Source organism: Chaetomium tenue (assembly GCF_020726465.1).
Source record: "Chaetomium tenue strain MPI-SDFR-AT-0079 chromosome Unknown F5144scaffold_2, whole genome shotgun sequence".
In the NCBI taxonomy this organism is placed as follows: domain Eukaryota; kingdom Fungi; phylum Ascomycota; class Sordariomycetes; order Sordariales; family Chaetomiaceae; genus Chaetomium; species Chaetomium tenue.
In genome coordinates this window covers 330892-344162 of record NW_027117330.1, presented here as the reverse complement: position 1 = coordinate 344162, position 13271 = coordinate 330892, and the positions used below count along the sequence as shown (strand labels likewise).

Below are 13271 nucleotides of genomic sequence, written 5' to 3'. Positions count from 1 at the left end.
TGCTGATTGCCGATGCCAGGGGGCCCGGTCTGCACATGCTTGACCGGGAGAGCGGACGAGGCGTTGTTTGCTGCGGAAAACCATGTTCCTCCCACGCAGCTGAACATAAGACGCGACATCCCGCCTGTCGTGTCGCGCAGCCAGGCGGTCCCTTGCATGGGGAAATGACCACACCGTTGGGTCAAAACTGGGAAACCCTTTTCTCGTCACCTGGACAAACGCGCTATTGGGTCCCGGAAGCGGTCGGCGGTGCTGAGCGAATGTGATTGCCGAAATCCCCACCGCCAGTTGAGAAAACACCACACCACCCTGCCGACAAAATCTTGCCATCACTTCTCCAGCCAACTCTGTGTTTCCGCCTATGCCACAGCAACGGCAGCCCCAGCAATTGAGCGACGTTTAGAGACCGGGAGTGTCAGGCCCCGGCCAAGCCTGCTGAGGCCAGAATTCACTCTCGGCACTGCCGGAGATGGGGCACTCCTCGAAGTTTATTTTCCCGCTCCCCGGCCGCAGAACGAAGACAGCACCTCCCGCACCGGCAACAGGTCCCTTGACCACCAAGGCGCAGAAGATCCTCGGGACTGCAGAGCTCAGCCTCGACTCACGGCCGTCGCAGGGGTGGGGAACCCAGTCGAACTCGGGAATCAGCATTGCAGTGACAGAGACGACGAATGGAGAGGGCGGAGATGGCACGGCTCGCGACGAGTGGCCTGGCTCTAGGGCCCTGAGGGATAGGCGATGGGAGCAGGAGTCGGAGATCATACCTGCAGCCTTAGGCCGTCAATCGGCAATGCTTGGGGGCTCCATGGTCCCCGACGGCGCCACCGATGCGTCAAGCCTCCGGCGGCGGCAGTCGAGCTCCACCATCACATCCTACTACGACAAGACTCAGCTGCCCCTTTCGATATCGCAGCAAACCTCGAACTCGGCCATGGCCAAGGGGCTCCCGCCAAAGGCCATGGCGCTGCTAGACATGGAGGGCGATTTCACGGATCCGACGCAGGCCAAAAAGGCTCGGAAAAAGCCCTCCAGGCTTGACCTCTCCGCTTTGCTCCGGGGGCACAGGTCCCCAAAGCATCTCCACCCAGACACTCTCAAAACCCATCACGTTGGGCGCGAACTGCCGATCTCCCCATCTTCCACGGTGTCAACGGCCCCGACCCCCCCGCCGGTACAGCAGCGAGTGGACCGGTCCCTGAGAAAACAAACTACAAGAGAGTCGCTGCGGGAGAACCCGGCACAGCAAACGCCGTCTTATGACTTGGCGGGCCAACTGGGCAACGGCAAGGAACAAACCAAGGCCAGCATGGATTTGTACAACCTCTACGACCACTACGAGCAGAGGACTTTTGCGGATGCCATGGACCAGGAACTGCATGGCTGCACCTACCATCTCGAGCCGCCGTTAGACCGACAGGCTCCCTCTTACCCCATACCACCCGCCGGCCAGTCAGGGAAAGCCCTCCTCTCCCCTTTTCCGCCCACCGGGTTGCGACCCGCTCAAGCAGCCAAACCTCCACCGCTCACCACTGCGGAGCTGAGGCTGGTAGGTATCGGGAACCCCCCTAGTCCCGTGCCAGCCGACTGCGCGAGCGTCTCGAGCCGCCATACCAGGACGTCAAAAGCATCGAAGCGGACGGATCGCAGCCTCCAAGAGATCGATCTGCTGCAGAACAGCGTCCTGGCGCTCTCATCTGACTCGGAGGATGACTACGAACCCTCGTCCAAGGGATCCCTTGCTGTCCCGACACTGAGCGATGGGCAGACGAGTCCGACAAGCCCTCGGTCGCCGGTATCGCAGATAAGTGCATACGACGGGAGCCGAGGGAAGCCTGTGAGGCACGCCAACGCCACACCGAGCCCGCAAACTTACACTGGTAGCCAAGGATCTACGACATCCAAAGGCCCAAAGATTAGCCCGCGAAGCAGCTCCCTGAACTCCAAGGCATCTTCCGGTCACGGGTTGGTCCTCGAGACCTCCCGGCTCTCAACTGGCACCACTTCGACCGACCGAACAGTTTCGAATGTGCGAACCCCGGGCTCAGGCCCTGGGGTAGTCCCGACAAAGGCACTCAAGAAGGTGCGGAGCGAGTCCCAGTTTGACTTCCCTGCGCCACCCACCCGCCGGGGATCCCGATCAACATCAGTATCTCGGGTCTCAGAACAATCGCACCCCACGTCGCCCACTAGCGTGGACCTGTACTTGCAGAGCCACCGCTCCCCCCTGGCACCCGACGACGGCTCGATCCGCAGTGGCGCGAGCTTTGGCAGCGCAGCGAATGGGCGTCGCAACAGCGCGGCCAGCAGTATCCACGACAGCAACAGTGGGAGGTTTATGGCAGTAACAAGGCAGGAGGAGATGCTTCTGGCAGCACTGAGGATGAAGCGTGCGCGGATGCGAGAGGATATCATTGCGGAATTTGAGGATGACATGGACCGGGACGAGCAACACGACCTCAGGCGTGAGGTAACCAACGATAGCATCGGCACCAGCGGCAGCATGACGAGGCAGTCTTCGCGGAGCACCATACGCCAAGAGCCGGGTGCGCTGAGCGCACGCCCACGACCATCGCAGGGTGAGATGAAAGCCACCGAGAAACCAACGAGGGGAGATCCGCTGAGGATCACGATCGACCGGTCGCCGTACGACGCCTCGCTTCGCACGCCGGCCTCGGAGATTAGTGATTTCATTCACTTCGACGGAAGCCGCAGCCCGCAAAGTGCCGGCGGGCTTGAGCGGAAAGACAGCAGAGCGAGTTCGATCAGCAGCCAAAGGTCCGCCTCGGCGAGGCAGAGGGCTTCGCTGACTGCCACGGCAGCACCTGCACCGCGAAGATCGCAACGGAGCGGCAGCACGTCACGGAGGAATTCGGGGCAGTTCAGCCCGAATGGCCAAAACGACTTGCCGCACCAAATTCTGGAGGACCCGGCGGAGGACGACGACGCCGGGATTCCCCGTCCCGACTCGCCCATCTCGCCGTCCGATTTCCCGACGCCGTTGTCGATCAAGCACAACAAGCAGGTGCGGTTGAGCGCCGTCGGCTTCTACAAGCCGAGCACCGAGACCAGGTGGTGAACCAGAAATCCACCTTGACACGAGCGACAGACATCGCGATTTCCTTTGTTATCAACAGCGTGGCGCACCAAAATGGGTGGCGGCACAGTCTTTACAGCGCACTGGGTATTCCTATTGATGTGGGAAAATGGGAGTAATGCGGAAGAGCGGGCAGGTTTGGATACGGACAGGGGCATGATCTGACGACTGGAAGGCCCAACTGATACACTCGCTTCATTCATGCCGGCCCGGGGCAGGCCCGCCGGGACAAGACTTGGGAGATAGACACTTATACCTTTGTAATCGGCCGACCCGACGAGGCATGCGACGGCATGTCCGCCACAATACACTCTAATCAATTTCTTCATCATTGGTCCCGCAGTTGCAAGTGAGATGGGGTTTGGCTGATCATGGGGAGAAATCCCAAAGTTGATGGTCGCACAACACTCGCAGGATATCATTTCGCATACAAGCAATAACTAACAACGCCGTCAGAATCCGGAGCCAATCTGTCCTTCACACAGTTCCAGCCTCTCTTCCCCAGTTCATGGTATCACCGCAACCGCTCCTGCCGCTCAATCTCCTCCCGAAAGACATTCCTCCCACCACCAGCCGCACCCCGTCCCGTGGTAGGCGACCAGCTCGCCCGATCCGTCAACTGAATCCCCACGTCCGTCTCAGACTTGTTATCATCCCCACCCCATGGCACCGAACCACCACCCATAACCCTCCCACCGGAACCAACCCCTCCCCCTCCAGAACCAGAACCAGGACCAGAACCATCACCACCCCTCACGAGCGGCCCCCATCCCCCCACCACCGGCCCCAACACTCTTCTCACCCGCCCATGCCTACGCCACGACAGAAAACACAACGCCAGGCTCGACCCGATTGCTACGGCGCCGACGATGGGGAGGAGGATGGGCACTATGTCGGGGTAGGTGCGGGTTGGGTCGGGTTTGTCGTCATCATTATCGTTGTTGTTGTTGTTGAAGGGGGTGAGGAAGACGGTGGGGCCGCGGCGGGTGGTTTGCGGGGTGGTGATGGTGGTGGTGGTGTTTGGGTCCGGGTTGGGGTTGGTATAGAGGAGGTGGAAGGCGAGGTTGAGGAGGGGGGGGTTGCCGCGGGCGTGGAGGAAGTCGGGCGGGATGTGCAGCGCGTAGAAACCGGCGGAGGCGGGGATGGGGGGGGAGGTGAGGCCGAAGCTGTCGGGGGCGCCGCCGCCGCTGTCGCTGGGGGATGAGGGGCTGTCGGGGGTGGGGTTGGTGATTAAGACCTGGAGGGTGAGGTTGAGCGTTGGGGGGGAGAAGTAGGCGGGAGACCAGGTTACTGGAGGGCGTGGGAAGGGGGTGGTTAGCGGTTGTTGGTTGGTGGATGGGTGGGGAAAGGGTGAGAGCAGGGGATGTACTGTAGTAGGTCTTTCCTGGGTGTAGTTCGCTGCCTGCTCTGGGAAGGCAGAACGGCTGGACGGGGCCTACGCTGACGTTGGAGTCACACGCTGAGAAGACGCCGGCTGGGCTGTCACCTGTTCCGGTTGCGGAGGCGACGGGCGCCAGGCCGGTGTAGGTGGATGCCCGGCCGCTCGGGGAGAGGGTGTAGGTGGCGGTGGAGCGGAGCTCGGACGGGGCATCGGAAATAGTTGCGAGCTGCCCGTTTGTTGTAATCACGCTGGGCGTGATCGTCCGGGCCGAGCCTGCGGCGTCTACCGTTACCCACACAATTGGTGACTGGGTAACGGTGATGCTTGCCTGCGGGAGTGCGAGGGCATAGTAAAGGAGCGCCGTTACGGCGAGGCCTCGTAGGGCTCGTGCCCCTTTCATGTTCAGCTAATTCGGGCGACCGCTTCCGCTGTCTGTCGATGTTGGACGGCAAGGCTTCCAAGTTCCACTCGGTAGCAGTTGGTTCACTGACACAATTGAGACGGTGAGCCTGCGCTCTACAGATAACGAACCAAACCGGCGGGGCCCGCGTGCTATTCCTCGACCACGGAAGGTGCCTTAATACGATGATCTGTAGCCACAACAACCGAGGTGTTGTGCCGCGATAGTGCCGCATGTATGTACAGATTCACGGAAAAGTGAACAGAGATTGGCCCGAGGGCGCTCAAGCCGGATGGTTAAGACCAGACCAATCCACGTGTGGACGTGTGGACAGTGGGAGCTCTCTTCGTAGGGATCGTCCCCCGCCGCGGCCATATGAAGCTGGGCTCGAGCCTGGCTAAAGACAGCATACCCCGGTGCACCAGCGCTGAGTTTATGAACTTGGCTCGGAGACTGGCAAAAACAAGGCGGGGGCATGCCTCATGTGTCACTGCCGTCCATTTCTGGCCCAATGTAACCCCATATATGCGAACAACCACACCTCCATGGCTACCACGCGACATGATTCGCTAGGAGCAACCTTTTCTGTAGCTGATGCGGAGAAATGGCATACTCACAAAATCCAGTTCTACTACAGTCTAGTGCGTTCCTCGATCGAGGACTGCATTTCCGCCGGGGCTACGTCTATACCGGGTCAGCGGGATGACAATGTTGGACCTGGGCCTGTACGGAGTAAGCTCTCCTCGTCTGTCCCGGGTCTGGCACGTCTCCGCTGCATCAGCCTCAGACCGCGCGACTCGTGACAGGCAAGTTTGACTGATATTGTAGTGTAATACTGGAACGAGGGAAGAAAGTTATCTAACCACCAGTTTGTACTAGTTGCCTGGTGACAGATGAACAAGGTTAGTTCAGGATAGGATGGTACGATTATTCGTATACCAAGATATTCTTATAAGGCACTGTCTGGGTAGTTTCCGATGTCCGGGTATTCGGCTCCCCCCCACCCAAGCAGAGTTGGAGTTGAGCTCGGCTGCCTCACCTCGTAGGATCACTTCGCTACCAGGTAGCCACCAGAAAAGGCCTGGCGTACTCTTGGCGTCTTGGAAGGCACATTAGGGGGCTCTCACACGAGCCCAGAAACTTTTATTACACGCGAATACATTGTTTATAAACCTTCTTTACTGCCCATCCTTGTGTTGAGGGATAGCGCACTTTACTCCCACAACCTAACCCACGTCTTTTATCCAAGCTTAATTCAATACATCATACATATCACCCCCACGAATATCTGAGTATCTACGGGATATGAAGAATGTGGCAGCAAAATCCGCCGTCCTGGTGGGCTTATACGCCGCAGGCTCGGTCGCCCACGTGCAGACCGAGTGCTCCCGCGTTCTTGTCCCAACCTACCCTGATCCTATCGTCGCCAGCGGATGGCAGGCGCAGTTGGTTGCGGTTAATCTGACCAAGCCTCGGAGCATTGCTTTCGATGACGCCGGTGGTCTCTTGGTTGTCGAAAGCGGCAAGGGTATTAGCTGGCACAAGTTCATCGACAATGGCGGGACTTGCCTCGCATTGGACGATGCCCACATGGTTTTGGAGATGCCAGAGGTAAGCCTTTTGCCGAGGAGTACAAGAGTGGTAAAAGGTTAACATTCCAGCTTAATCACGGCATCGCACTGTCGGAAGACGGCAACACCCTCTTTGCCTCTGATGACACATCCGTTTGGACCTGGATATATGACAGCTTGGCCGGAAAGGTCATGAGTGAGGGGGACACTGTTGTGACCGACATGTATAACAAAGACCTGGCGACACGCACGCTCCTCATGTCCAAAAAACAACCCGGCACGCTCTTGGTTTCCCAGGGCGGCCCCGAGACAAACGTCGCGGGGCATCAACGTTACGGGTTGCAAATCCGAGCCTTCGAATTCACGACCCTCGCTCGGGACTTTCCCCTCTACAGCTTCTTAAAGGAAGGCGTCGTCCTTGGCCGGGGCCTACGAGACAGCGTCGGCGTGGGCGAGCATCCCGTCACGGGCGGCATCTACGCCGTCGAGAACAGCGCCGTTGGCGCGAAGCGCAACGGCAAGGATGTGCACGAGAACAACCCTGGCGAGGAGCTCAACTTCTTGGGGTACCTAAACGGCACGGCCACGGCCACGGCCAACCAGACTGCCCACTTTGGGTTCCCAGACTGTGTCGCCGTATGGCAGGCAGACGAGATCCCGGACAACGACGGCCTGGCCATCGGCACGCAGTTTGCCATGCAAGAGAACGCCACCTTTCGGGACGAGACATGCGCCGAGAACTACGTTCCCCCCCGGCTGACTTTCCCGGCGCACTATGCACCCACCGATATCAAGTTTTCAAGTGACGGCGGGACGGCGTACATCGCGTTCCACGGGGGCTGTAAGTCAACAAACAACCCCTTTTCCCGCCCTCCCAAGCAAGCTCCAAATCGATATCACAGTATCGTACTTGACCTTACACATGCATTGACTAACACCACCACCTCACCAGCCGACCGCTCCTCCACCCCCCGCGGCTACCGCCTCTCCTCAATCGCCTTCAACTCCACCACAGGCGAGCCCGTCGTAGCGGCTGACAGCAACGACGCGCTTACGGACGTTCTTACCAACTGGGACCTCAGTGGCTGCCCGGACAACTGCTTCACGCCGACGGGGCTGGCGTTTGATGGCCAGAACAGGCTGTGGATGACGTCGGAATCGACAGGGGAGCTGTATGTGCTGCAGCGGACGGGGGAGAGGGGGGAGGGGAGGTTTGTGCTGCCGGTTCAGGGTGAGGAGAATGGGGCGGGTGGGTTGGGGGGGAGGGATGCGGTTGTGCTGGGGTGGAGTGTGGCTGTTGGGTTGGGAGTCTGGTTGGCGGTCGTCTAGGTAAGTTGAGGTGGTATAATTGGGTTAACTTAGGTAGGTAAGAGAGTGCGTTTTATGTCGTTGGGCCAGGGAACCGCACAGCTAGGGGGTGGGTTGGGTGGTTGTTGTTAAGAGTATGTAACTACCTATCTAAATAGAAGTACGAGCAGAAGGGTAACTGGAGAGAATCCCGGCCTTGTTTGCGAAGAGTGGAAGACGGTGCGTTTCAGGGGGTGGACGTACTTACCTAGGTACGTACTTGTACCCGCGAATACACGATCTTCTACTCGGGACTATTTCACTATTTTACCCAACTGGGTTACTGGGTATGGACCTTGAGAGCCATTACTTCACCCGTAATGTACGCCATTGCTCGGCACTTGATAATCACATGCCCCGGCTCATCGGTGGTGTCTGTGTCCGTGGCCTTCAGTTCAGTCAGTATTGGAACCCAAGGCTTTAAGTCACCACCTCAAGCATCTAGAGTGCTGCCCCATCCCTAGCCTGGAGCAAGCTTTCCTAACCACGGAACAGTCGACGGCGGACACTCCATACTAAGACATCCTTGCATTTTGACACTTTGGCAGTCCACTCCTCATCGACAACCCCTTTGTATGTTATGATATTCAAACTAGCTAGCTGTTCACGTTTCTAGTGCATTCCTTTGCCCATTTGGCTGCGTTCCCCCTGACACAGGAGCTACCTAGGTACTCAGCAAGATCATATTCTGATGACGTACATCCCCCCACCCTTCCCTGCGCTACTAAGAAGAACCAAAAAGGACCGCTCTGAAACGTTTGAGGCGTAAATTAGTTAACTGGGTCCTTGAGATACTTCCATTGAATAGGCGTCCCAGGGGGTGGCGGGGGCACCGCCGGGGCGGGCTTGAGTCCACGGGGAATTATCCAATTCAGTTCCGAAACTGGAGTCCAGGTCGTGTGCGGCACCTTGACGGGGGACTTGAGTCGACCGGGCGAGGTATTAGTAGCAGCGGGGCCGGGTGGTGGTGGTTGGGTGGCGTCACCGGTAGGTGTCGCAGAGCGGAGGGGTAGCTGACCGCCGGGGGCAGTTGGGGCCTGCTGCTGCTGCTTTTGCTGCTGTGGTAGATTCTGCGTCACGCTAGCCTTGTTGACGGAGGTGTTGGGTCTACAGGGCGAGTTCTTGGTGGTAGCGGGCGGTGGTTTAGGGGCGCCGCTGGTAGGCATCGCAGAGCGGAGGGGCAGCTGGCCGCCGGGGGCGGCTGGGGCGTGCTGCTGCTTCTGCTGTTGCGGAGGCTTCTGCGTCGCGCTAGTTTTGTGCTGCTGTTCACCAGGCGGCGCCTTTGCTGCGGACTGGAATTTGGGCTTGGGGGCAGACATGTCCTCTTAGACTTGCTTTGCTTTTCTTTGAATGTATTGTTTTGGGAGTGGAAAAATAGAGATGAAACTCGAAGGTTTGATGAACAAGAGGATTACAATGAAATTGCTGAGGGGTTGCGTAAAGATGTGACTCGGCCCGTGACTTCAATGTATAAGGTACTAGTATGCTGCACTGCCGGACGGGGAAATGGACAGATTATGTACTACCGCTGTGAGGTGCAAACGCCCGGACGTCTTGGCGCTCGCGCGCGGGCTGCACACCACTCTTTATTTTTTGAGGTGCTGGAAAGGGGCGTGAACGAACTGCAAGATAAAATAGCTATACCAATCGCCCTACTAGATGCGCGGACTACCTATTAATATATTTTGATAGATCTAACTCTCTAGTATCTAATCCTACTACGCGATTGGTAGTGCGGATAATACGCGTTGAGATATTGATAGATTTATCTCTATTTCTAACTAAACTTTTTAGAAGTTTTACAAAGCCTCTTGGCAAAAAAACATCCATCAACATCATCTTCAGGATATATCCATCAATATCTCAACGCGTTTTATCCGCATCACCGATCGTATAGTAGAGTCAAATACTACAGAGTTAGATCTATTAGAATATATGAATAGGTAGTCCGCTGTCACGAATATGCCAACAGGTGGAACCTCGGGAGCGCGGGACGCCCCGAGCCAGTTATTCAGCGGACCAATCCGGAGGACGGAAGGGTGATCAGTGAGCTCAGCCGCTAAGAAGACTGAGCACACTGAGCACCACAATTGGGTCACCAATCAGGAAGCGCGAACTGGTCTAAGTGATCAGTGTGATCAGTATCTGGGGAGACTGAGCACACTGAGCACCATGGAAGTAGACAAGTATATAGTCACCCGTTCTGGAGAGCTCTGGGAGTTCTCCAGTTAGCAATCACAACTACAGTTCGCTACAAGCTCACAAGCCTACTGTTGAGACAAGTCTATTGTTGTGCACCTTTTGGCTGCACCGAACCTAAGCATCCACGAGAGATTACCTTCAACGAAGCTGAACCCTAACGGGATAGGATCCTGAAGTAGGTTCGTCACAAAATTAAATTTTAAATTCAGATATAGAAACCTAATATCAAGGAGACCAACTCTTATATAGACCTTTAATACTCAACTCGTTGTGTGGTGCTATAAATTACGATTCTAGGTTTTTACTTTCAAGTTTTATATGCGTTTACCACCAAAAACTGCTCTGTCCGTATATTGGATGAAGAGAAAAAAAAACCGAAAACACGAAAGAAGCAACAAAACGCCTGAAACTACCACCAGTCGATCGAGCTCAGAAAACTCTAACCGCCGACGGTAGTTTCCCCGTTGCGGGATCTGTCGCGCCTCGTCGCGATGGCTCGCAAAGGAAAGGGCAAGACCGCGCCCGGGGCTGGGAAAAATGCTGCACGGGGGGAGCCTGCCCCACCTACTGGAGGAGCCGAACCAATCACAACGAAGGACAGCGACGAAGTGATGGAAGATGACATCTACAATGGCCCCAACCCTCTACACGACGAATCAGACGAGGTACTTGCAGGGACAATAGTCCACTTGGCCAAGGAACCAAACGAGGCGGTCTCCCAAGTAGTGGCGGATGAGATCATGACACGGCTGCGGAGGCTGCGTAGACTGGAAAGCGGAAAGGCATCAGAGACGGGAAACGAGGGAATCGACGTTGCGAGGATTCAAGGAACCGTCGTGGACGCCGTGGTGGACGGTATCGGACAAGGGACAGGGAGGGCCATAGAGGAAGTGAGAAAACAGATGCAGGAAGTCCGGAAGGAGATGCAGGAGGTCCAGAAGGAATTGCAAGAGGCCCGGAGGGAACTGCAGGATCAGAGAAAGAAGCAAGCTCCTGCACCAGCAACAACGGTAGCCCGGTCGTGGGCTGTAGTGGTGGCTGGGGAAGGAGAGCTCCCGAAGAAGATCATACCGGGGCGGCTCAACAAGGAAATACTGGTGAGGGGATCTATAGAGCCGTCGCTGACCCGGAGGTCTCCACAAGAGATCGTCCAGGCGGTCAACGGGGTTTCCGAGAGGAAGGGAGCAGTGGCAGCACGCAAGCTCCCTAGCGGGGATGTTATCGTCACTTTTCAGGATGCTGAAGCGAAGGAATGGCACGCGAAGAACGGAGGATGGATCGGAACGGCGTTTGGAGAGGTGGCGAAAGAGGCAAAGCGGACATTTGCGGTTTTGGTAAAAGGGATGTTGAAGAGAGACTTGAGGGACGTCACAGAAGCGGCATTCGGCAAGCAGCTGGGGCTGCAGTCGGTGGAACGAGTCAAGTTCCGAATTCCAACGATCGAGGGAGTCACGAGAGCGACGGCACTGGTTACCATGACCAGTCAGGAAGAATCCAAAAGGGCCTGCGAGGAGGGAGTGGTTTGGCGGGCCCAGATGCTCAACTGCGAGCCGTACTGGTCTGCACTGCAGGCTACCCAGTGCTATAGGTGCTGGAAATGGGGTCACACCCAACGGTTCTGCAAGAAGTCTGCGCTGTGCCCGCGCTGCGGCACAGCGGCCCATGGGGGAGGCGGGAGGGCGGGGGAAGCCCAATGCCCAACCCACGGCAACGAGATTCCATACTTTTGTCCGTGCTGCTCAGGGAAGCACCCGGCCTGGGTACGGTGGTGCCCGGAAGCAGTAAAAGCCCGGGGTGCGGCGAGGGAGGCATACCATTTCCGGCCTCGAACCTTTGAGCTTGCTTTGCAGCAACAAACACAACAGCAGCAAGAGAGACTACTACCGAGGATGCGGAGCGTCACATTCCGGGGTGCGTCCACCCTGGAGGAGGCCGACGATGGCTTCCAAGAAGGGGGAAAAAGGAAGAGACCACGGGGCCGCCCCCCCGGCTTTCTCATAGCCCAGGAGGAGGCTGCAAGGAGTTCGAGGCAAGGAAAGCTGACCTTTGCGAGGAAGGTTGATACGGATCTGACCGGAGACCGAGGAGACGGTGTTGGGGGCCTAGGGGTTACGACTCCAGAGGCCGTGGATACCTTGGAGGCGGACGGTCAGGATGTCGGAATGCAGGGAGCTGGGTAGGCTCCCTTCAACCGTAGTACGACGGATTCTGAAGAGACGGGCCAAGGTAACATCGGTACAGGTTTTTAGTCCGACTGGGAAACCAGGACGGTTTTCCTGTACAACTAGCTAGATAGTTGGACCGGCGAGCCCAAGGGCATAGCGGTGTAGGAATAATAATAAAACTGCTCTGTCCGGGCGTTTTGCGATGTCCGGCAATTTTGGCGCCACCTCTCTCTCTGTAAGAGAGGTGGGGTCGAATAACCACCGGGTAAGTTAGCCATTTCTATTTTGCAGTTTGTTCGCCCCCCTTTCCAGCCGTCAAAAAAGTTAAAAGTGGTGTGTAGCCCGCGCGCAATGCGCCAAGACGTCCAGGCGTTTGCACCTCACAGCGAAAGCCTTGATGTGACGAACCTGCCTAGGATCCTATCCTGTTAGGGTTCAGTGAAGGTAATCTTGCAAAGGATGCTTAGGTTCGGTGCAGCCAAAAGGTGCACAACAATAGACTTGTCTCAATAGTAGGCTTGCGAGCTAGTAGCGAACTGTAGTTGTGATTGCTAACTGGAGAACTCCCAGAGCTCTCCAGAACGAGTGACTATATACTATCTAGGCCCCTAGGTACCTTCGTACCTCTTCCCTTGGGAACGTGAGGAACGGTGGTCGTTCCTTTCGTTCCTTATAGAGGAACCTCAGGAACGGTAGCCGTTCCCCTCGTTTCTCTACTGATTGGTCCGGGACCCATCTTTAATGATTGGCTGGGGACGCTTCCCACGCGCCCTCCATCGGGACCCTGCATGCGGCCATAACCGTGACACTTGATTGCGAGGTGACAGCCGAAAGACTTCCATGCAAGTAAACCGCCAACACTATATAATGACGTAAGATTTATCCAAAAGAGCCAAGCATATTCAATTTTTCGCCTTGTATATGCAAGGGCCTGGCTTACCACATTGCCTTCGTTGCCTTACGTCCGCGAGGAAGCGCTCCTCGGGCTCGGGGACGCGGGGTAGGAGGTGGACGGCGGCGGCGGTGTCGTCGGATTGGTTCTTCATGTTCTTTTCTTTGTTCTCGGCGCACTTGCCGCCCTCGGCTACGGCAACGTCTCCAAATGCGTCGA

The 13271-nt window shown here is 56.9% G+C and overlaps 5 protein-coding genes across 5 annotated transcripts; 2 read left to right on the top strand and 3 right to left on the bottom strand.

Moving 5' to 3' along the window:
- The first annotated feature begins 218 nt into the window (after window positions 1-218).
- F5144DRAFT_88374 (uncharacterized protein) lies at window positions 219-3422 on the top strand. The gene has a single exon (XM_066793519.1). The coding sequence runs from the start codon at window positions 470-472 to the stop codon at window positions 3074-3076; it is 2607 nt and encodes an 868-aa protein (XP_066645780.1). The 5' UTR covers window positions 219-469; the 3' UTR covers window positions 3077-3422.
- Window positions 3423-3454: 32 nt separating this feature from the next.
- Window positions 3455-3814, bottom strand: F5144DRAFT_559692 (uncharacterized protein). The gene has a single exon (XM_066788161.1). It carries the CDS (start codon window positions 3777-3779, stop codon window positions 3609-3611), a length of 171 nt encoding a protein of 56 aa, XP_066645779.1. The 5' UTR covers window positions 3780-3814; the 3' UTR covers window positions 3455-3608.
- Window positions 3815-5339, bottom strand: F5144DRAFT_559691 (uncharacterized protein). Its single transcript, XM_066788160.1, has one exon. It carries the CDS (start codon window positions 4873-4875, stop codon window positions 4027-4029), a length of 849 nt encoding a protein of 282 aa, XP_066645778.1. The 5' UTR covers window positions 4876-5339; the 3' UTR covers window positions 3815-4026.
- Window positions 5340-6180: 841 nt separating this feature from the next.
- Window positions 6181-7775, top strand: F5144DRAFT_482764 (uncharacterized protein; the record flags this gene model as incomplete). The annotated part of the gene is made up of 3 exons (XM_066785355.1): window positions 6181-6486; window positions 6537-7287; window positions 7399-7775. 3 exons carry the CDS (start codon window positions 6181-6183, stop codon window positions 7773-7775), a joined length of 1434 nt encoding a protein of 477 aa, XP_066645777.1.
- Window positions 7776-8147: 372 nt separating this feature from the next.
- On the bottom strand, window positions 8148-9268 carry F5144DRAFT_559683 (uncharacterized protein). The gene has a single exon (XM_066788159.1). It carries the CDS (start codon window positions 9110-9112, stop codon window positions 8564-8566), a length of 549 nt encoding a protein of 182 aa, XP_066645776.1. The 5' UTR covers window positions 9113-9268; the 3' UTR covers window positions 8148-8563.
- Window positions 9269-13271: the final 4003 nt, after the last annotated feature.